General features: G+C 41.1%; 1 protein-coding gene across 2 annotated transcripts; it reads right to left on the reverse strand.

The window, feature by feature from the left end:
- LOC109899764 (kinesin-like protein KIF11) lies at window positions 1-18,466 on the reverse strand. Of its 2 annotated transcripts, XM_020495275.2 has the most exons (23): window positions 18,325-18,466; window positions 17,994-18,104; window positions 16,276-16,408; window positions 16,068-16,165; window positions 12,682-12,760; window positions 12,405-12,590; window positions 12,124-12,248; window positions 11,939-12,029; window positions 11,553-11,795; window positions 11,355-11,450; window positions 11,148-11,236; window positions 10,931-11,018; window positions 10,631-10,819; window positions 10,279-10,486; window positions 10,014-10,186; window positions 9,759-9,884; window positions 9,503-9,661; window positions 9,103-9,242; window positions 7,746-8,019; window positions 2,061-2,283; window positions 1,804-1,961; window positions 420-530; window positions 1-321 (listed from the first exon to the last, which is right to left on the reverse strand). In XM_020495275.2, the coding sequence occupies exons 2-23, from the start codon at window positions 18,068-18,070 to the stop codon at window positions 208-210; spliced, it is 3,180 nt and encodes a 1,059-aa protein (XP_020350864.1). In that variant the 5' UTR covers window positions 18,071-18,104; window positions 18,325-18,466; the 3' UTR covers window positions 1-207. The 2 variants fall into 2 exon arrangements, with proteins under 2 accessions (XP_020350864.1, XP_020350865.1); XM_020495276.2 differs by lacking the exon at window positions 17,994-18,104.
- Between the last annotated feature and the right edge of the window lie 6,194 nt (window positions 18,467-24,660).

Below are 24,660 nucleotides of genomic sequence, written 5' to 3' on the forward strand. Positions count from 1 at the left end.
TTTCAGAGGATGCTGACATCTTTAAAAATATGTTTAATACAGACAAATGAACATTAAACGTTCTAGCTCATTCATGTCAGTCAATCCTTTTAAGACTGCATAATAGGAAAACACATTAACAGAACAGATTAAGAGAATAGTTAAAACCGACTCAAGACAGGTGAAATATTAAATAGTTAAGAAATGTAAAAGGAAAGTCACATTCTACTAGTTCTGACACCCGAGTGGTAATTTGGACCTGAGTGGGGTATCGTGAGTGTCATTTTCTGCCATCTTGGAATGATTGAGGGATTTGTTTTCCTTCTTGCCTGCCTTCTTTTGCTGAAAGGAGAAAACATTACATTCAAAACAAAGCCATAGCTGGGGCTAGGAGCGAGAGATGACAGTACATTAACAAAGAAACACTGGGGCAATCTTACCTTGAAGAATGGCACTCTTCCATTCTCGTAGCACATGAGGTTTTCGTCGATATAAGATGGCTCAGTGACATAGCTGTCATTGTAGCTGCTCAACTCGTCCTCCAGAGAGTCCTATGGCAACAGATGTCATAACATCTATTCTGTACACTGAACTTCACCCTTTCCAATGTCATTATTGCCTATTACATGCTGAATAGTCTAGATCAGTCAGTATTCATAGTCCGTGTATACAGTAGAGGTTGACCAATTAAAATCGGAATAACCGATTAATTAGGGCCGATTTCAAGTTCATAGCAATCGTAATCTGCATTTTTGGACTCCGATTATATTGCAATCCACGAGGAGACTGCGTGGCAGACTGACCACCTGTTACGTGAGTGCAGGCAGCAAGGAGCCATGTTAAGTTGCTACCTAGCATTAAACTTAATCTTACAAAAAATATATACATAATTTTTTAAAATCAAGCTTAACATAATCACTAGTTAACTACACATGGTTGAAAGATATTACCAGTTTAACTAGCTTGTCCTGCGTTGCATATAATCAACGCAGTGCCTGTAATTGTCACTTCTCTTGCATTCAGTGTAAGCAGTCAGGGTATATGTAGCAGTTTGGGTTGTCTGGCTTGTTGAACTGTGTGAAGACCATTTACTTTAGATTTGTGTATTGTAGTGAATTGTTAGATATTACTGCACTGTTGGAGCGAGGAACACAAGCATTTCACTACACCCACAATAACTTCTGCTAAATATGATATTTCGCAAAAACGTTTAAAGCAGCTCTTCGCAATACTTGAAGCACAGCGATGTTATTGACTTCAAGCCCATCAACTCCCGAGATTAGACTGGCAATACTAGTGCCTATAAGAACATCCAATAGTCAAAGGTTTATGAAATATAAATGGTATAGAGAGAAATAGCCCTATAATAACTACAACCTAAAACTTATTAACTGGGAATATTGAAGACCCATGTTAAAAAGGATCCACCAGCTTTCATATGTTCTCATGTTCTGAGCAAGGAACTTAAACGTTAGCTTTTTTTTTTTTACATGGCACATACTGCAATTTTACTTTCTTTTCCAACACTGTTTTTGCATTAAATAATGAAACATGTTCAGTTTTGGTTTGAGACTAAATTGATTGATTTGTATTATATTAAGTAGACAATACTGTTCATTCAGTATAGTTGTAATTGTCATTATTACACATACAAAAACGGCACACTTTTGGGTACTCAAAAAACAAACAAAAAACAGTATTGGTGTTAAAATCAGTCAGTCAACCTCTGGTATACAGTTCCCTTAATGTAACCGTGACAGTAATCTGCAATACTGCCCCAAACTGACATGACCCAACCAGGTAAAATTGGGACCTAATGTGTACCTGATCGACCTGCTTCTCCTCCTCTACTGTGTCACACTGGAACAGGGCTGCCTGCAGCTCCTCCTGCTGGTGGCGGAAGCTGTCCAGCAGTTCAGCTCTGCTCTTCGACTTGGCCAGGAGACATGGGTACACAAACTCCCTCCTCTGAGGAGTTGTACCTGCCAGAACAAAACAATGTCAGTGACTCAGACTATACATGTAGAAGAAAAAAAGCCAATTTCACATTTTAGATGGCATTACATCCACGTCAGGCTCACCAGTTGGGACATCCCGTTTGAGCTGCTCGCTGAGGAAACTGTGGACACTGACCACGCCACCCTCCATGTGGGCCTTGAGTTCTATGTGGTGGTGTTCCAGAGTGTTCTGGTCCAGTGACGTCTGCTCCTTCAAGGCGCCCAGACCCTCCTCCACCAGCCCTTGCTGCCACTTCAGTTGACCACTCACCTCCTGGACCCTCTCCTCACAGCTCTGCTCCACCCTCTGATTCACACCAGAGAAACACCGGTCAGGATTTCAGTTATGATTTCGAAGCTAACCATTTTTGTAAAACTGAACGGTGTAGTACCAGACTACTAATATTTTCCGGCACTGAGCAAATTTCAGGTCTGCTGAGCGCAAACTTGAAACGTGTGCAACTTCCAGCACGTCTTTACTGTGAACAGAGGCTTTAATTTACGTTTCAGTGGCCAAATAGCCTACTGTGACTATTTGATCATAAATGTACACCTACCAGAGTGGCTTAACATAAAAAAATATATTTCTTTTAGAAAACGCATCATGTAAAATTAACATGGAAATTGGTTATATCATTCAGCCTACAGTAGCAGCCAATGTATAGTGTTTAATGTAGGCCTATATTCCATGAAACTTTTCCTTCAGACAAGGTGGTGACTGAACATTGTTTAATACAAGAAACCAAAATAGGCATAGTTATTCCCATATCATTATTAAAGACAAATCAGACAAGTTATGCTACTCTGTGCCTATTGGCTACTTAGCTTATTCAGACTCTTCTCAAAATAAAACACTTCCCCTTAAGACAAAAAGCTCTTTACCTGGCACGCTTTAAGATGGCTAGAAAATGTACACATTGTGATCTTGTAGGAAGCACAAATTTGCTATAACTGGGTTAATAATTCACTAGCTAGCAAATATATATATATATATATATTTTTTTTTAACCTTTATTTTACTAGGCAAGTCAGTTAAGAACAAATTCTTATTTTCAATGACGGCCTAGGAACAGTGGGTTAACTGCCTGTTCAGGGGCAGAACGACAGATTTGTACCTTGTCAGCTCGGGGATTTGAACTTGCAACCTTCCAGTTACCAGTTACTAGTCCAACGCTCTAACCAGTAGGCTACCCTGCCGTCCCAAATATGTACAAAATGTGCACACGGTGCTACATGCGATTGTTTTGAGATCAAAGTGTGAGCTGCGTAAATCACAACCGCTCATGCTGTAAAACAGTCCAGTTCAAAGTGAATGGCACAAATCCATATATGGCAATTGTCTACTTGCACATAGGCCTACTGCAGCTGTGATTGTTATGCCGCACTGGTCTGTGTAAAGGAATACAATAGAATCCTACTCTGATGCGCTCAAATGTCGATCGACCGAGAATAATCCGTTCTTTCTTCCAATCTGAAAAAAAGGTGTACTTCTCCATATATAGACACCCTACACGCCGAGCTGGTCTGATACTTTAAGTGCACTCTTAGATAAAATTACTCGTAACAGGCAAATGTTTACTGATTGCTCAGGAGGGAAAGTCAGATCTGTGGAAGACATCCAGATAGAGGGTATAGGAGCAAGCGTTGCGTGAGTATTATGCGCCAAACGGGTGCGATTAGAATACAATATTTTTTATCATTTGGAAAAGTGCACACACTAAGTGTACCAGAGTGTTAAGGAAAAAATATGAAGCCTTTAAAACAGCAAAGACAAAAACTGTTGCATGCATTTGTGATTTGCAGTTTATTCATCGCTTAGGAAAATAATTCAAAGCTCCCTTTCTTATTCCGTTTTAAAACTAAAAGTTTGATTACATTTCAAAGCATGAATGACGTGTCATGACATGGACTGATACATACAGTAGCATACATACAGTAGCATACAGTGCCTTTGGAAAGTTCAGACCTTGACTTGTTCCACATGGTTAGCCTTGTTCTAAAATATATTTTTTTATTTTTTATAAAAGAATCCTCAGCAATCTACACACAATACCCTATAATGACAAAGCGAAAACCAGTTTAGAAATCTGAGAAAATGTATTACAAATGGGGGTTGGGGAGAAAAATACCTTTACATAAGTATTCAAACCCTTTGTGATGAGACTCGAAATTGAGCAAAGGTACATCCTGTTTCATTGATCATCCTTGAGATGTTTCTACAACTTGATTGGACTCCCCCTGTGGTAAATGCAATTGATTGGCCATGATTTGGAAAGGCACACACACACCTATATAAGGTCCCACAGTTGACAGTGCATATCGGAGCAAAAACCAAGCAATGAGGTCGAAGGAGTTGTCCGTAGAGCGCCAAGACAGGATTGTGTCGAGGCACAGATCTGGGAAAGGGTACCAACATATTTCTGCAGCACTGAAGGTCCAATAACACAGTGGTCTCCATTCTTAAATGGAATTAGTTTGGAACCACCAAGACTCAGTTTGGCTGAGCTGGCCGCACAGCCAAACTGAGCAATCGGGGGAGAAAGGCCTTGGTCAGAGAGGTGACCAAGAACCCAATGGTCACCGACAGAGCTCTATAGGTCCTCTGGAAATGGGAGAAACTTCCAGAAGGACAACCATCTCTGCAGCACTCCACCAATCAGTCCTTTATGGTAGTGACCAGACAGAAGCCACACGACAGCCCGCTTGGAATTTGCCAAAAAGTCAAACACTCAGAATATAAAAACAAGATTCTCTGGTCTGATGAAACCAAGATCAAATGCCAAGCTTCATATCTGTAGGAAACCTGGCACTATCTATACAGTGAAGCATGGTGGCGGCAGCATCATCCTGTGTGGAATTTTTTCAGCTGCAGGGTCTGAGAGACTAGTCAGAATCGAGGCAAAGATGAATGGAACAAAGTACAGAGAGATCATTGATGAAAACCTGCTCAGGAGCACAAACTGGGGCGAAGGTTCACTTTCCAACAGGACAATGACCCTAGACACATCGCCAAGAATGCAGGAGTGGCTTCGGGACAAGTCTGAATGTCCTTGAGTGGCCCGGCCAGAGACCAGACATGAACATCTCTGGAGAGACCAGAAAATAGCTGTGAAGCAACACACCCCATCCAACCTGAGAGCTTCAGAGGGATCTACAGAGAAGAATGGGATAAACTGCCCAAATACAGGTGTGCCAAGCTTGTAGCGTCATACCCAAGAAGATTCGAGGCTGTAATCGCTGCCGAAGGTGCTTCAAAGTACTGAGTAAAGGATGTGAACACTTGTGTAAATGATATTTCAGTTTTTTTTGCTTTGTCATTATGGAGTATTGTGTTTAGATTGATGAGTAAAACATTAATTTAAAATCAATTTTAGAATAAGACTGTTACGTATCAAAAAAGTCAAGGGGTCTGAATACTTTCCGAATGCACTGTATGCATGTATACATGCACACACACAGTACAGGTCAAAAGTAGACACCTACTCATTCCAGGGTTTCTTTTTTCCTATATTGTAGAATAGTGAAGACATTAAATCTAAGAAACATACAAAATCATGTAGTAACCAAAAGTATTAAATCAAACTGATTCTTCAAAGTAGCCACCATTTGCATTCTCTCAACCAGTTTCAAGAGGTAGTCACCTGGAATGCATCTCAATTAACAGGTGTGCCTTGTTAAGAAATTCCACAAATTAACTTTTATCATCTTAATGGGTTTGAGCCAATCAGTTGTGTTGTGACAAGGTAGAGGTGGTATACAGAAGATAGGGCTATTTGGAAAAAGACAAGTTCATATTATGGCAAGAACGGCTCAAATAAGCAAAGAGAAACATTCCATAAATTCTCTAAGACATGAAGGTCAGTCAATCCAGGACATTTCATTTAACTTGAAAGTTTCTTCAAATGCAGTCGCAAAAACCATCAAGCGCTATGATGAAACTAGCTCCCATGAAGACCGCCACAGGAAAGGAAGACCCAGAGTTAACTCTGCTGCAGAGGATCAGTTCATTGGAGTTAACCGCACCTCAGATTGCAGCCCAAATAAATGCTTCAGAGTTGAAGTAACAGACATCAACTGTTCAGAGGAGACTGCATGAATTAGGCCTTCATGGCAAAGAAGCCACTATTAAAAAGGATACTAATCATAAAGAGACTTGCTTGGGGCAAGAAACAAGCAATGGACATTAGACCAGAGGAAATTTGTCCTTTTGTCTGAGTCCAAATTTTTGGTTCCAACAGCTGTGTCTTTATGAGATGCAGAGTAGGTGAACAGATGATCTCTGCTTGCATGGTTCCCACCATGAAGCATGGAGGAAGAGGTGTGATGGTAAATTGCTGGTGACAGTCAGTGATTTATTTAGAATTCAAGTCACACTTGAGCAGGATAGCTAACAGCATTCTGCAGCGATATGCCATCCCATCTGGTTTGCACTTAGTGGCACTACTATCATTTGGTTTTTCAACAGGACAATGACCCAACACACCTCCAGGATGTATAAGGGCTATTTGACCAAGAAAGAGTGGCGTGCTGCTTCAGATGACCTGGCCTCCACAATCACCAAGCTCAACCCAATTGAGATGGTTTGGGATGAGTTGGACCGCCAAGTGAAAGAAAAGCAGCCAACAAGCTCTCAGCATGTGGGAACTCCTTCAAGACCGTTGGAAAAGCATTCCAGGTGGAGCTGGTTGAGAGAATGACAAGAGTACGCAAAGCTATCAAGGCAAAGGATGGCTACTTTGAAGAATTTGTTTAACACTTTTGTTACAACATGATTCCATGTGTTTTTTCATAGTTGATATCTTCACTATTATTCTACAATATAGAAAATAGTACAAATAAAGAAAAGCCCTTTTAATGAATAGGTGTCCAAACTCCTGACTGGTACTAACATGAAATTCAATCTCCTACATTTTCTTAGACAATTAAAAGGCAAGAACTGTTTCCTCATTCCGCTGCTGCCTCCGCCACATTGTTCTCAACACCAATACGCACGCTGGTTAACTTTGCTATTATGTATATAGCAACATAGGGAAAGGCACCAATTCAAAGGCACACTGAAGATTGTTTCAGAACCGTGGACAGCGACCTCTATCCAACACAGGAGAAAGCGCATGTTACAAATTATTATTTATTAGTGGTGCATAATTATTTTCACACAATATAACCATATACAATTTCAGGTATCATATGGTTGAGTGAAGACTGTGCCATCCCCGTGGCCGCCACAATTGTTTTGTCTACCGAAACAGGGGTGAATCAGACAGCTCGTGCACCATGAAAAAACGATTTGCGATTGCTCGACCAACAGCCTATCGACCAGTCAACTAAATGGGACTAGCCCTAATGAGGTCTGATCCTGTTGGTATCCAACATGCCATCAGACTGCTGAACACTTGAACTAGACTGCAGACTCTACAAACCTCTACACATACAGTATATTCATGACACACACACACCACACTACTAATGATTGCTAAATACTGCACAATATAAAACACTCCCACCCCCCCCAATCCCTGCCTTCCCCAAAACACATGAAAATATTGGACTATAAATTGTGCCTTCCTGTATTATGATAAAAAGTGTACTCTATTCTACTAAGCTATTTACGTAATTTGTATTCTTATCATTTCTTACAACTGAAACGTCTAGGCCAAGAAAAATTGGCTAAATAGCAAAAATACATGTTAGTACTCCATTTCATAAAGTACCACCAAGTCCCTGTTTGAGGTAAAACTGCACAATATTCTGTCTGAGTGTATAGTTTACCTGTAGCAGGGTCTGAGCAGAGGCGGTGTTCTCTCTCATCAGGGTGAGCTGAGCATGGGAGTCAGTGCTGTCCTTGGTAGAAGCACACCATTGCAGACTCCTCTCACACAGTTGGGTCAGAGAGCTGTGCAGGTGGCTGCAGTAGACGGAGCACTCCTCCATCGTATGCTGGGCCTCCTGGGCAGTCTGCTGGACCTCAGAGATAAGGCTGGCGGTGGAGGACGCTAGACGCTCCTTTTGGGTTGCGGTCTGGTTCTCAGCTGCACTGCATCTCCTGGAAGACAGAATCAAATGAATTAGAGGCTATGCACTGGCAAACATCAAGTGAAAAGAGTCATATGCAGATTCAATGGACCAAGTCAACGACATGGTAGGGCTGACTCCAATTAGTCAACCGGTCGATTGTTTGGTCGTTAGGCTGTTGGTCGACCGAGATTGTGTGTTACTGCTTTACTAAAACACACACCCAACTCCGTGAACTAATCCATTGGAGGCCAAGACTAAAAGCCAATTTGTTTGATCCGAAAATGTGGTTTGAGGCTCCATATGGAGAGATTAACGCAATTGCGGAGCCTCCAGAGGCGAAATCAAGTTCTGTACTGCGTCGCCATGCGCGTCCCAAATGTTGTAACAATGAGAAGGGATCTGTACAGCTCCGCATTGACATGACATTGGTTGACGGTAGGTGGGGGCGGTACATCCTGTATAAACACAAACTCACTTCTTTGAGAACAGCTGTGCATTGCGCCGTTAAGCGCAAGAAGTATGAATTCCCTGACATCTGATGAGACTATGTAAATGCTGCATGGCCAATGCAGATGTCGGATTGAGCACGCACAATGCACTTCTCTCTCCAGCATGCGCTCTCTCCCGCAGATTTGTGCACATTCATAACTTCATTGTGTGAATTGTTTGCATATATCACCAGTAGTATATTTAAGCAATAAGGCCCGAGGAGGTGTGGTATATGGCCTATATATATATATATATAAATTAGTAGTCTTTTGTTTGGAGCTCTGCGGTCGATGTTGATTAAGGACACGCACGCATATAAGTAGGTCTACAAGCTACCGTGAAAATGTAGACAGTGTTTATTTGGGGATATGATAGTATTTCTGATTGGCTTGACGCACCATCACTAATGACCTGTGGAGCTTCTCAAAGTAATGTTTTCACCTCAAAACAGCAAGCAAACGGCAGCTGTTTTTACATCCATTGAGAATTACAATAGTTAGACGACTTTCGGTTAACCACAAAAAATATATATATTTGAGTCGAAACAGCCCTAACGCCATGGACAGGTATTCCACGTCACATTAGGCCAATGGCCCAGTTAAGACAGCCCAGTTGCACTTACGTTTGCAGGGTCTGCTGAAGGGACTGGACAGGGACCTGCAGGGCGTCGGAGGCACTCATCATGCCAGCGTAGTTATTCTGAGTCTCCATGGCCAGGAGGTTGAGCTGGTTCTGCAGACACTGGATCACTTGGGTCATGCCCTGTAGGGGAGGTAATGTCACAAGGTCAGATCAAAAAGCACACTTGTTGACCAAAGCCTCGATAGTGATTTTTTTTTTTGGGGTCAACATCCAGATGTCTAACAGGGACTGGACCAACGGTATAAAAGCAGAGTAGACATTGCCAGAGCAATCCTATTGTGCATATCAAAGTGTATTACGTTGACATCTTGTTTTTTCAGATGATTGCAGAGGGTGATAAGACACTTTATAGACCACCCCAAATCGATCCCAGGCCGTACCGTCTGATGCTCCTTGTCTGCTCTGCTGATCTGTTTCTTCAGGTTGTTGTGCTCAGTCTTTAGGGAGCCGAGACCTGCTGTGGCAGTCTCCCTCAGGGCAGCCAGGTCCTGGGCATGGCCACTGAAGAACGACGTCATCTCCACCTTCATGGACGCCATCTGGGAAAGAGGAAAGCATTCATTAAATTGTCTAACACATACATAAGCAAAGTATTTAGAGTATATACAATGCATTATTTCAGCCAGCTTCACTTACCTTAGCTGCCAGGGCATGGTGGCTCCCCAGTGTCTTCTTCAGGCTGTCATTCATGGCCATGATGGCACTGAAACCAGGCAACATCTGGGCCACCAGGACCTCCTCAAGCTCCAACTTGTGCTCCTCCTGTTAACACAGGATCATATTAATCAAGAAATGTCACACACACACACACGCCTCTTTATACAGATGTATACAGAAAAAAGAAAAAAAAACACCAGAAAAGAACAGACATGGCTTAATTTATACCCTTACCAAAACCTGGTGCAGAGTGTTTTTGGCCTCCACACACAGAGTCTCTTGCACCATCAACTTAGCCTGACACTTGGTCATGCCATCAGTAAACAGGTTATTGATGCCGCAGAAGGACGCGGCTACAGTAGCCATGGCACCTTTGAAGGCTTTGTCGTTGACTGTAAGAAGACCCTCTGAGGGCGCAAAAGACATTCAATCAGATATTAATTCCTATGATGCGCTCATATCACTCTTGTAAACTACTGGTCTATTTCAAGCTGCTCACCAACTGAGGTTTTGTAGGAGTCCAGCATGCTCTGGTGCTTGTTGCGCTGGTCTTCCACAGAGTTCTGCATCTGGCTGAACATAGCATCCATGTGGTCGGTAAAACTAATCTGGATTTCAGAGTTGTGCTCCTCAACTTTCTTCTTCCTCTCTAGCTTAGCATGCAGGTCAGATACATCTTTGGTGCTCACATCAACAGTTGTCAGCAACTGGAGAAAAAAAGGTTAAATCTTAAAAACAGACAGTCATACAGTACATGTTCAAATGTAATTTTAGTAATTTAGACTGAACTGTTAACCAGAGCGAATTATAGCAGTGAGTGTATACATTTCCGTACTGGCCGTAACCCTAACCTTATCTGCAGTGGTGTACAGTTTCTCCTCAGTGGTGGCCAGCTCAGACACGATAAACGCCTCCTCAGTGAGCTTCTGTTTGGTCTCCTGCAGGTCCTTGTGAGTCTCCTCCAGCTTATAGTTCTTCTCCTCCAGATCATTGATGCACTGGTCCAGCTTATCCTTGCTATCCTCAAACAGCTCAAAGACCTGGGAATGAGGGACGATCACAATATTTTTGGATTAGTCATGTGGAGCCAGTAGCCATTGTTCAGCTCATCCAAAAACAGGAAGTAAAATGACATTTTTAAACATGCTTACTCTCTTCAGCTCCTCCTCCACTGATGCAATCTTCTCGGTGTATTCTGTTATATGCTCCTCTTGGGAAGATATCATGCCCGCCATGCTCCTGTGGGGTGATAAATTAAAATGTTAAACTCCTGTACTTTCTCCTTCTGAAGTGATTACATTCCAATACAGATTTTTGTAAAAATGTTTGGTTCATGAACAAAATGTGTGTTGTACAATGGGTAATTACTCATAGTTCTCAGACGACAAATACACTCCATTCTTGTCACGAGTGGCAGCCAAATCCCGTTTTAGACGCTCAATTTCCTCTGTGTATTCCTGATAAAATACAATATTTTAGTATAGACATTTCACCAAATAAAATATTCTTAAAAACATACATAAAGTAAACAGAATTCTCCAAATTTCAATTTAGAGTTTCAGTTCTTATATTCACCTTGATGAGAGTTCTCTTTGTCAACTTCTGGTTCACCTCAGGCTTGTTCATGATGTTCTTGGCCCTGTTGGCATATTCCAGCGTGCTCAGAGTTTCCTGGGGATTTCATGAAATGAAAAGTTAAAGTATTGAGGCATTGCTAAAAACTAGACATCAATCTAGACACACGTGCCAAGAGACAGTAAGACAGCCAGACACCTCCAGGTTGATTGAGGCTGGGGAAACGGTGGCGATGATGGAGGTCTTGGTGCGGCCTCCCAGTGAGTCCTGGAGGATACGGGTGAGTTTGGACTCCCTGTAGGGCACGTGGGGCCTCTTCTCCACCAGTGCAGTGATCACCCTGCCCAGTGTCAACAGAGACTGGTTGATGTTGCCGGCCTCCCGCGCCCGCTTGTCCACAGCCCCCGATCGGCCGATGTTCTCACTGCCAGCAAGGTCCACCTACAAGAGGTCACGTTAGCGAGAATTCCTAATGGGTATCACAAGCAGGTGCACATACAGGACAAATATTTGATCTTTCTTTGTAAGTCACGGGTACAGGATATGTGACAATGATATTTGTAGGTAATACCGGTTAACCGTACCAAATTCAGTTTTCCAATCTTGACCAGTTCCTCTCCTTCAATGGTGATCTCCTTCATATGAATCGTGACAGAGAACACAGAGTGAGAGCGGCTGAAAAACAAAAAGGGGCAGATCAATATTAAACTATTCAAACGCTATAACACCTTGCTATGAGAAGTTTAGCTGGTTAGACATGCAGGTTTACCTGGAGTAGGCATTCATAAGAGTGGAGGCAGTTTTTCTCTTGGCAGATCCACGCTCCAGAATCTGGTAAATCTCATTTTTGTTGTGTACCGTGATTTCCTCCAGGCCCTTGATGATGACACCCCTCTGATGGACAGAAAGTACATTTAAACACCATAACTAGTTTAAGAACATCACCCAATTGGTGGAATAGCAGGTTGTCTATGGAAACAGCAGTGACGTGTTGACACTTGTGGAATTCAACTAATTAGGAACGTACATAAATGTGAGAGTGAGTACTACCTTATTACGTGGATCATCAAACAATTGAAGGCGTTCAGTGACATCAGGACAAGGACTTAGCAGGTCAAACAGCTCTTCATTGTAAATCTCCAGCAAGGAAACCTTGACAGAAAACTCTGTCCCATTCTCAGACAGCTTCTCAAATATCTGATGAAGTGTCCGGGGAATGATACCAGCAAGAGGGTCCTGAAAGAGTAGATTCAAATCACACATTAGTACACATACAGAGGACAATAACAAAAAAAGTCAACTGACAAATCTGACAATTATGTTATACCTCTTCCCATGTAAATTCTTCATTCGGAGATCTTTCTCCTTCCATTGTGAAGGTCTTTCCTGTTCCAGTTTGGCCATATCTACATGACAAAAGCCATTTAAATCAAAAATATTTTAGAAAAACAGACAGACAAGTCTTCAGTGGCCAATGTCAGCTTCTTTATGGGGGGGGTGGCACTCGGTGTTTGGTCACTGCTCATGTTTTTGTTTGTTAATTTGTGGATTGCGCTGTACTCTGCCACTAAATGTTGTCTATTGCTTGCTAGTGAAGGGGAATATATACATTTTAGAATAAGGCTGTAATGTAACAAAATGTGGGGAGTCTAGATGTCTGTATACTTTCCAAATGCACTGTAACTGCCTTAAATGCTGCTGGAACCTGCTAAGAGCCTTAATAAATATAAACATATTTCTCACCATATGTCTGCTGCAGAGGGACAAGAGCCATGAGAAAACAAGTTTAGATGAGTCATGGAAATAAATTAATTATTTAACAATATCGCACTGTTTGGACACTGACGAAATGTTATTCTTGCACCAGTTCAGTACTTTTATTTCCATGACTCATCTAAACTTGTTCTCATGGCTCTTGTCCCTCTGCAGCAAACATATGGTGAGCAATATGTTTATATTTAACGCTCTTCGCAGAGTCCAGCAACATTAAGGCAGTTACAGTACACAGACTCCGACTCCCCACATTTTGCTACTCTAAAATGGATTCAATATTATTTTTCTTAATCTACAAACAATACCACAGAATGATAAAGCAAAATCAGGTTTAGACATTTTTGCAAACGTATAAAAAATCTGAAAAAACGTATTTACATACAGTTGAAGTCGGAAGATAATGACCCCAAGTTTAAAACTCAATATTCAACCACTAAACAAATTTCTTCTTAACAAACTGTAGTTTTGGCAAGTCGGTTAGGACATCTTTGTGCATGACAAGTAATTTTTTTCAACAACTGTTTGAATACAGATTATTTCACTGTATCACAATTTCAATGGGTCAGAAGTTTACATACACTAAACTGACAGTGCCTTCAAACAGTTTGGAATATTCCAGAAAATGTCAGGGCTTTAGAAGCCTCTGATAGGCTAATTGAGGCTAATTGAGGTCATTTGAGTCATTGGAGAGGTACCTGTGGATGTATTTCAAGGCCTAGAGTCAAACTCAGTCCCTCTGCTTTACATCAGGAGGAAAAAAAAATATATCTGCCAAAACCTCAGAAAAGTTGTAGAACTCCACAAGTCTGGTTCATCCTTGGGAGACACCTGAAGGTACCACGTTCATCTGTACAAACAATAGTATGCAAGTAGAAACACCATGGGACCACGCAGCATTCATACCACTCAGGAAGGAGACGTGTTCTGTCTCCTAGAGATGAAAGGACTGGTGCGAAAAGTGCAAATCAACCCCAGAAAAGCAGCAAAGGACCTTGAAGATGCTGGAGGAAACAGGTACAAAAGTATCTATATCCAGAGTAAAATGAGTCCAATAACGACATAACCTGAAAGGCCGCTCAGCAAGGAAGAAGCCACTGCTCCAAAACCACCATAAAAAAGCCAGACTAAGGTTTGCAACTGCACATGGGGACAAAGATGGTACTTTTGAGAAATGTCCTCTGGTCTGATGAAACAAAAAATAGAACTGTTTGGCAATAATGACCACTTATGTTTGGAGGAAAAAGGGGGAGGCTTGCAAGCCGAAGAACACAACCCCAACTGTGAAGCGCGGGGGTGGCAACATCATGTTGTGGGGGTGCTTTGCTGCAGGAGGCACTGGTGCACTTCACAAAATAGATAGCATCATAAGATATGAAAATTACGTGGCTATATTGAAGCAACATCTCAAGACATGAGTCAGGAAGTTAAAGCTTGGTCGCAAATGGGTCTTCCAAATGGACAATGACCCCAAGCATACTTCCAAAGTTGTGGCAAAATGGCTTACGGACAACAAAGTCAAGGTATTGGAGAGACCATCATAAAGCCACAACCTCATTCCTATAGAAGAATTGTGGGCAGAAGTGAAAAACCATGTGTGAGGAAGGAGGCCTACAAACCTGACTCAGTTACATCAGCTCTGTCAGGAGGAATGGGCCAAAATTCCAACTTATTGTGGGAAGCTTGTGGAAGGCTACCCGAACCGTTTTACCCAAGTGAAACAATTAAAAGGCAAAGCTACCAAATACTAATTGAGTGTATGTAAACTTCTGACCCACTGGGAATGTGATATAAGAAATAAAAGATGAAATTCTCCATCATTCTGACATTTCACATTCTTAAAATGAAGTGGTGATCCTAACTGACCAGAGTTAGGGAATTTTTACTAGGATTAAATGTCAGGAATTGTGAAAAACTGAGTTTAAATGTATTCGGCTTAGGTGTATGTAAACTTTTGAATTCAACTGTAAGTATTCAGACCCCGTTTCCATTGATCATCCTTCTACAACTTGAGAGTCCACCTGTGGCAAATTCAATTAGACATGATTTGAAAAGGCGCACACCTGTCTATATAAAAGGCCCCACAGTTGACAGTGCATGTCAAAGCAAAAACCAAGTCATGAGGTCGAAGGAATTGTCCATAGAGCTCAAAGACAGGATTGTGTCGAGACACAGATCTGGGGAAGTGTTCCATGTAGCCATGGCTCTGTGGTACTGCCTTGTTCCGAGCCAATTGTAATTTGTGGCACCTGACCACACGACTGGACAGTAGTCAAGGTGTGACAAAACTATGGCCTGTAGGACCTGCCTTGATAGTGTTGAGGCAGAGCAGCGCTTTATTATAAAAACAGACTTCTCGCCATCTTAGCTACTGTTGCATCATGTTATGACCATGACAGGTCACAATCCAGGTTTACTCCAAGCAGTTTAGTAATCTCAAATTGCTCAATTTCCATACTCATTACAAGAGTCGCTTGAGGTTTAGTGAATGATTTGTACCTACCACAATGCTTTTAGTTTGAAACATTGAGGACTAACTTATTTCCAACCATTCTGAAACAGACTGCAGCTCTTTGATAAGTGTTGAAGTAATTTCACTTGCTGTAGTAGCTGACGTGCAGTTTTGAGTCATCCGCATACATAGACACTTTACTGAAAGCCAGTGACATGTCATTAGTCAAAATAAAAAAGCCTAGACAGCTGCCCTGGGGAATTCCTTATTCTACCTGGATTACGTTGGAGGCTTCCATTAAAGAACACCCTCTGCTATAGTGTGGATAAAGAGTTACTTGTTGTTAGACATCAGATAGTATCATGAGGTCCCTGGCAATTCCCAGCCCTATGGCTTACAGCACCACCTTACAGCAAGTAAAATTCAGAGTATGAGTAAATGTACTTGGCAAATAAAGATGATTTTGATGTCAGTTATTACTTAGTACTTACGCAAAAACTGTACAGTTGTATCCACTTATCACTTCATCCAAAATGGGACAGACAACACTCTTGTAGACGTCGATTTGCTTTGCAGCTGGACCGAAAACCTGAGGGTTTGATAACATGTAACTTAAATGTGCAACCTTACAGATGGCCTTCCAACCCAAGTAAATATTGGTGTTAGTCCATTTTACACAACATTCGCTACATTAGTTACCATATCAAAAGTGTACATTTTCCTAGCTGCCTTGTCGCCAATCCCTCCCGTTCGCACATTGATCTCTTTTCTGTTTTCAACAGTATCAATGACTCCATGGGAGGCAGACTTGCGTTCCGCGTTGTTGAAGGGTCTGAAAAGGCAAGGGCAGAGAAGTTAACGAGACATTAGTTAAGCCTAGATACAGTGCATTCTTAAAGTATTCAGACCCCTGGACTTTTCCCACATTTTATTACATTACAGTTCCCCCCCCCCCCCCCCCTCAAAGACCCCATAATGACAAAGCAAAAAAGTTGACAATTTTGCAGGACAACACTCCCCATCCAACCTGACTGAGCTAGAGAGAATCTGCAGAGAAGATTGGGAGAAACTACCCAAAATACAGATTTTCTCCCAATCTTCTCTGCAGATTCTCTCTAGCTCAGTCAGGTTGGATGGGGAGCGTCGCTGCACAGCCATTTTCAGGTCTCTCCAGAGACCGGGCCACTCAAGGACATTGAGACTTGTCCTGAAGCCAATCCTGAGTTGTCTTGGTTGTGTGCTTAGGGTTGTTGTCCTGTTGGAAGGTGAATCTTCAAATCAAATTTTATTTGTCACATACACATGGTTAGCAGATGTTAATGCGAGTGTAGCGAAATGCTTGTGCTTCTAGTTCTGACAATGCAGTAATAACCAACAAGTAATCTAACTAACAATTCCAAAACTACTGTCTTATACACAGTGTAAGGGGATAAAGAATATGTACATAAGGATATATGAATGAGTGATGGTACAGAGCAGCATAGGCAGTATATACATATGAGATGAGTATGTAAACAAAGTGGCATAGTTAAAGTGGCTAGTGATACATGTATTACATAAGGATGCAGTAGATGATATAGAGTACAGTATATACGTATGCATATGAGATGAATAATGTAGGGTAAGTAACATTATATAAGGTAGCATTGTTTAAAGTGGCTAGTGATATATTTACATTTCCCATCAATTCCCATTATTAAAGTGGCTGGAGTTGAGTCATAGAGATCTTAAACCCAGCCTGAGGTCCGGAGAGCACTGGAGCAAGTTATCAACGATCTCTGTACTTTGCTACATTCAGCTTTCCCTCAATCCTGACTAGTCTCCCTGCCGATGAAAAACATCCCCACATATGGTGGTGGCAGCATCATTTTTTCACCGTAGGGATGGTGCCAGGTTTCCTCCAGACATGACACTTGACATTCAGGCCAAAGAGTTCAATCTTGGTTTCATCAAACCAGAGAATCTGGTTTCTCATGGTCTGAGAGTCCTTTAGGTTCCTTTTGGCAAACTCCAAGCGGGCTGTCATGTGCCTTTTACTGAGGAGTGGTTTCCATCTGGCCACTCTACCATAAAGGCCTGATTGGTGGAGTGCTGCTGAGATTGTTGTCCTTCTAGAAGGTTCTTCCATCTCCACAGACAAACTCAGTCAGAGAGGTGACCAAAACCCAATGGTCACGCTAACAAAGGCCGTTATCCTCCGATTGCGCAGTTTGGCCATGCAGCCAGCTCTAGGATGAGTTCTTGGTGGTTCCAAACTTCTTCCAATTAAAAATCATGGATGCCACTTCTCTGGGATCTTCAATGCTGCAGACATTGAAAGTGCCTCGACAAAACCCTGTCTCAGAGCTCTACTGACAATTCATTTGATGTTTGTATTTAAGTCCCAACTGGTTTCATACAAGTCACGTTTAGCTTACCTGCATCTCACAACGACTTGAATATTTCTCCCCTTCTCATCCTTTTTGGCAACATTGAACAAGTTGTTCGAAGCCATGTTTGCAGAACACTCAAAATCCTGCCAACGTCAACTGTAACAAATAACGTTACCGTTTTTCAATTGAAAAACGCAAATGTATTAGTTAGCTAACATACCATTACTGTTATTCTAACTAGGCAGTTAGCTAGTTAATTAACGGTAGCTATCTACTGTTACTAACTAGCGATTATCACTTCAATATATTTGCTAACGTTATCTTGCTTAGTTAGCTAGCTATGTTACATAGGCAACCAATCCAAATGTGTCATTACCAAATCTTTGCTCTCGGATTTCTCTCGAACAAGTATCTTGTAGATTGCTAGCTAATTTTAACAAAAACAACTTGATTTCGTTCGGACAGTGTAGTATTTCAAACTTCAAAATACTTTCATCCGAGTTCAGCCAATCGCTAAATTGGAATGTCTCAAACGAGATTTTATTGGCAGTCTGTGGTCACATGAAAAATGGAGGAGTGATGCATCACGGGAACTATAGGCTATAAATAGGGACACATGCTAAAATGCACTGCATGACCAAAAGTATGTGGACATCTGCTAACAGCTTATTCCAAAATCATGGGCATTAATATGGGATAGAGGTGAGGGCTCTGTGCAGGCCACTCTCATGCCATATTCCTATTGCTAACGTTATAGTTATTGCTATTCCATTACTTCAGTTCCATTTCTATAGTTTATTTAGTCTGGTGGCCAGTTAGTATATGAAAAGATAAAGATTTCCATTCTTCTCATCACGGACTGGTAGAGTTGGGACACCAGGAGGGTGCAATAATGATCAAGTAGAACAGAAAAATGACAGTTCTCACAACCTCCATACACGGACCTCTAGCTGCTGTCCTCTTAAATTCCACGAGTACAAAATTACTAGCTGATAACACAATTCATGTTTGTATTTACATCATATAATGTAGTGCTTAGTAGAAAGTATATTTATTGTTAAATTGTAACTAGGTTTTCCCCAATGGTTCCTCTAGCTAGCAAGTGATTGTGAAAATCAAGTCGTCTGCTGTAAAACTCGTTGCTGTGTAATACGCAAAATATCGTTGTAGTGAACGGGGATATGACGTCATTACAAAATATGTATCCCTTCTAGCCATGCTATTTTTTGGGTGGGAGGAATTATCACATTTGGTTTGGCATTGTGACTCAAGCAGAGTTTCTAGCACAGAGATGCAACATCGCGAAATTTACGGGAATGCTTGCTGAACAGACCAAGCAGACCAGGCTGGGATTTTGGGTTTACAAAATCAGCGAGTTCATTAGTTCATTTTCTCGAAATCTGAAGGCACAACGTAGATTCGAACCAATGTCTTAAGTACTTGAACATGTTATTACCCCAACCGCTTGAAAGAGACAAACTGACACGTTTTAATTGACGTCAAAAACAACTTTATATCGAAGGAGTGCCTTTGATTTGACGGCCGGAACATGCGCAGTTTGGCTTGAGACAATCATTAGACCCGAGGATGTATTTCTACGCATGAGTTTAGCTAGCCAACAGGGATTTATTTTGGAGAAGCAGTTTCTGCCTATCTTTATACTGTACTGTCTTTGATTCAAGGCAAATAACATTTACATGACAAACATTGCACGGGAAGTCAATGTCATTTTTTTTCTCCCCACATTTGGTAAAATGTGCCATTCACAACGTAAGTCGACTATTTGTTTAAAAAACAGTTGTTTGAAACACACTGTGGTCAATACAGATCCATCAGTTGTCAATTCAACCATAGTAAGTGTCTCAATTATTGATTTAAAATGTAGGTGGAAGTTGCAATGGGTGTAAATTGACCAAAGGTATGGACTTTATCATACAAAGTGAGAGACACACTTTAAAATAACTCATAGATATTACCCGTTCAACAAAAGTATTTGTTAGGATATCACCTTTCCAACAAGTCAGTTTGTCAAATTCCTGTCCTGCTAGAGCTGCCCCAGTCAACTGTAAGTGCTGTTATTGTGAAGTGGAAACATCTAGGAGCAACAACGCCACACAAGCTCATGGAACGGGACCACCGAGTGCTGAAGCTGTCCTCGGTTGCAACAATCACTGCCGAGGTCCAAACTGCCTCTAGAAGCAACATCAGCACAATAACTGTTAGTCCGTAGTTTCATGAAATGGGTTTCCATGGCACACAAGCCTAAAATCACCATGCACAATGCCAAACATAAGCTGGAGTGGTGTAAAGCTCACTGCCATTGGACTCTGGAGCAGTGGAAGCAAGTTTTCTGAAGTGGTGAACGTTTCACCACCTGGCAGTCCGTAGGGAAATCTGGGTTTGGTGGATGCCAGGAGAACGCTACCTGCGTAAATTTATATTGCCAACTGTATGGAGTGCATACAGAAATGGTTTGTCGAGATCGATGTGGAAGAACTTGAGTGGCCTGCACATAGCCCTCACCTCAACCCCATCAAACAACTTTGGGATGAATTGGAATGCTGACTGCGAGCCAGGCCTAATCACCCAACATCAGTGCCCGACCTCACCAATGTTCTTGTGGCTGAATGGAAGCAAGTCAATGATCCAACATCTAGTGGAACGCCTTCCCAGAAGGGTGCATGCTGGTATAAAGAGCAAAAGGGGGACCAACTCCATATTAATGCCCATTATTTTGGAATGAGATGTTATACGAACAGGTGACCGCATACTTTTGCTCATGTAGTGTATATTCGAAATGTTCATGAGAAATTTACATTTTGTTCATCTGTTTATGTGACTATGTTCTGGGTGGATCTTCGGCTAGACTTGGGTAAAAAAAGATTTGGTAGGGACATCGATCTGCAAGCTTGATGTTCTTTTTATTTTTGATAGTCCAAGGTTTTCCACCGAGAAAAAGTATGTGTAATTTGATTTTACACCCATAAAATATTTTTTTATTTAAAAATGATCCTATTCAGGTAGATTTAAATAATTAGTTTGCCAGATACTATGCACTATAAGAATAAGAAGGTAATGAAATCAGTACTCTTAACCTTTTCACATTTCTTTAAATGTAAAAACCCGTTATGCGTTTCTGTTTTTGTGTTTCTGTTTGTTTGATGTTTACATGATCAATTCATCAGTTATGTCACCCTACAGACTTGAAGCTGACCAAATAGCTCAGAACATAATTTCTGTTATCTCAGTGGCTACTTGACTGACTGGTGGAGGGAATCTGTATAAAAAACTATCATGAATTTTGACACTCAACTCTTTATCACATAATTTTTTTGCCCTTATAAACCAGGTTTCATTACAGGCCTGATGGAAACAGAATATTTTGGGGTCAACTTTCCAAGGTGGATCTTTTTCTGTCGGTTAAATTAATTATGCGAGAAATGGCGGTGCACAAATATCGATTTAGTAACCATCATATTAAAGTAAAACTTGTAGTCACACTATGATATGGTGTGTGGTCCTTCCACTGCGATTATGGAAACCATGCAGTTTATTTGGCTACAAATGAAATAGCTGGCTGTTGGGCTGCAACCTGGTCTCAGAGCATTTCGTATTATTCTGCTCCTAAATATGACACACTCCATTTAGTATGATATGGTATGTATTAAGGTGTGGATGTCATTCACCCATTTCGTAAGATATGTTCTGAATTACAATTGGCATTAAATGTTACGAATTTACAAAACGTATGATATGTTACGAATTCTAGTAAGCCAGCTAACGTTAGGCACTTAAAGTTAGCTATGCTCAGGGTTAAGTTATGGCTAGCTAAAAGTTTTTTTTAACTAGGCAAGTCAGTTATGAACAAATTCTTATTTTCAATGACAGCCTAAGAACAGTGGGTTAACTGCCTGTTCAGGGGTAGAATGACAGATTTGTACCTTGTCAGCTTGGAGATTTGAACTTGCAACCTTTCGGTTATTAGTCCAATGCTCTAACCACTAGGCTACCCTGCCGCCGGTTTAGGGGAAGGCTTAGCTAATATGCTAAGTAGCAAAAAATTTGTAAGTAGTTGCTAATTAGCTACAATACTAAAGTTGTTTGTGATGAGATTCGAACTCACATCCAGCCACCTTACTTTCGTTTTTGCCTTAAGTAACAATCTTTCTAATGTAAACATACCACACTAATTTGGCAGTCACTAATGTACGTTTACTATGGTACGTCTAGTGTATGAGACCAGGCTGCAACCATTTATGACGTACTTCCCTGGATGGTGAAAGTGCACTGTGCTCTTGATGCTCCTTTCCAATAAATATCTAGGGTCTGATTGTGGTGACATAAGGATCAATGCTTGACTGCCGTTTGACCAATATTCTGGCTCTTAACCATAATCTCATCATGTAGACTAGCCTATACACACTATCTGTGAGCTGTTGGGTAGAGAGCATGTGCCAAGACCATTTGGAATTCACTATTTAACCCAACAGTTTTTGTGACAAAACTATTGGTAGAGTTGAAAACTGCGATAGAAACACATTATTTCATGTACCAAATAAATATCTAAAGTGATAAAGTACATGTTGTGTGCACTACGTCATCACGCACTGTTTTTTCTATCTGCAACAAGTAGGTTTGGTGGAAACACCACCGGTGAAAAAATTTGCATATTTTATTTATGCAGATTTTAGAATATTCGCATGGAAATTTGATGGAAACCTAGCTATAGAAACACAATATGAGCCATTTGAGGAGCACACTTCCATCCAGTGCCAATATCCTTGAATATACATTTAGTAGGTCGTCATACAGCTATCATATTGAGGTAGATGAACAACTGTTTGAGATGAAATTTGTTATAAGCACGTGCACTGGACTGGTGAGATGTACCATTGAATAAAAGAGCCTAGTCTCTGTGCTTAAATCATGTGATAAACCTCAGCAAGAAAATAAACCATCCTTCTGTGCTTGCTCAATAATTTGCCTTCAACAGAGTTTATTTCTTGTTTGTTATGTCTGACTGTTGAAATACAACATGATTATGAATAATAGAGAAAATAGATTGGATATTCTAAATTAGAGAACAAGGGACAAGATGTATAGGACAATGTTTGATATAATTGTTATCAATGATTAATTGTTCTAGTATTTTATCATGTTTCCCAACAATAAGTTAAAGTAACTAGCTGTGAGTCAATTCAGTTCTGCCCTACACCTCTGTCAAAAGATTTTTTGTTTTACTTGCCAAGTGAAACCTCCTCTCCCTGCAATCTTTGTCTCATATTTTATGATATAACACCACCCATCAACCTTGCAGAGCAGTCATCCATCTCCCGGGGGGCATCCACCCACTCAACCTAGTGGGGGGGGGGGTATTCCCTCATTTTCCTCTCTCTCTCTCTCTCTCTCTCACACACACACACAATTTTCCTACCCCGGTGTGACTACTCAGCAATTAAGCACTTTCTTAAATAATCTAAGCCTGTGTTTATAAACGATGGCGGAAAAGGGCAACTCATCCCAGTCCTCAATGGTCACACAGTCCACTGATTTACTCACTTTTAGTACAATAATAAACACATTATCTAGGTAATCAAAAGGGGGAAAACTAATAAAAGCACATTGCATGCATCTTCTGTTTTTCCTATCCAAAATCACATGGGCAGCTGGTGGAGGATATGAAGAGAATGAGGGTATATCATGAACACATACCCCAATTATAATGTAGCGAAATGGAGGAATCTAAAACTGTGCTGTTTGGATATGAATCCTGCATAGATGGTCGCTGGGTCTCTGAGATGAGCCTCTCCTGGAGTTTCATCGTCATGAGAGCAGCTGTCCCCCAGGCCACGCCCCAGGCATGGGGTTTGAGTGACCCAAACACCTCCGGTTCCTCCGATCAAAGAGACCTTTTCTTTTACAATCTGCTGGGTCTAACAAATCCACTTCATTATCATAACAATTTTAACTGCGAGGGTGGAAGCAAAGTGAAGTGGGAACAATCCTATTGTTTCTTTTTTCCATCAGTCAGAGGAGTAAGAATCTAGTCGGTAATTTTGGTTGATCAGACGTTAGGGGACTGCCACAGCAGAAGCATCTCTCTCTCCATCTATCTGAGGCCCTGCTATCACTGTCTCGGGGGCTATTACAGGTAAGCAATTGAGGGGCTGTTTCAGCTGTTTTTTTGTTTTTTTTTGTCTCTTATTTTCTTGAACATGCAGAAATCTTAGGGCCAGTTTCCCCAGACATAGATGAAATGTAGTCCTGGACTAAAATGCTATGGAGATTCTCAATCTGTGTCCAGGAAACTGGCCCATAGTAACAGTATCGTTGTTTTAAGCTTGTAAAAAAAAGAATGTAGAATAGATCACTTTTAAAAATGCACATGTAATCAACACCTTTACAATATATACTCTATATGTAAACAGTTAGGTATGAAATTAAGGTAGTATCATCAGGATCTATTACAAATACAACTCACTCTTGACGAAGCACAGTATGTCACTGTACACATACTACTTATCACGAGTGCCACTATGTATTGGTAGGCTGCATGGTAATAGACTATCATTCGAATGTTGTAGTTTATTGATGCTCAAAATACTTGACAAACAATCAGGCCTCAATCTCACAATAAAGGGTTCTGAAAGTAAATGTAAATGTAAGTGATGTACAATAACAATACTGTACTATAAAAGATTCAGGTCATGGG

Source organism: Oncorhynchus kisutch, linkage group LG11 (assembly GCF_002021735.2).
Source record: "Oncorhynchus kisutch isolate 150728-3 linkage group LG11, Okis_V2, whole genome shotgun sequence".
In the NCBI taxonomy this organism is placed as follows: Eukaryota; Metazoa; Chordata; class Actinopteri; order Salmoniformes; family Salmonidae; genus Oncorhynchus; species Oncorhynchus kisutch.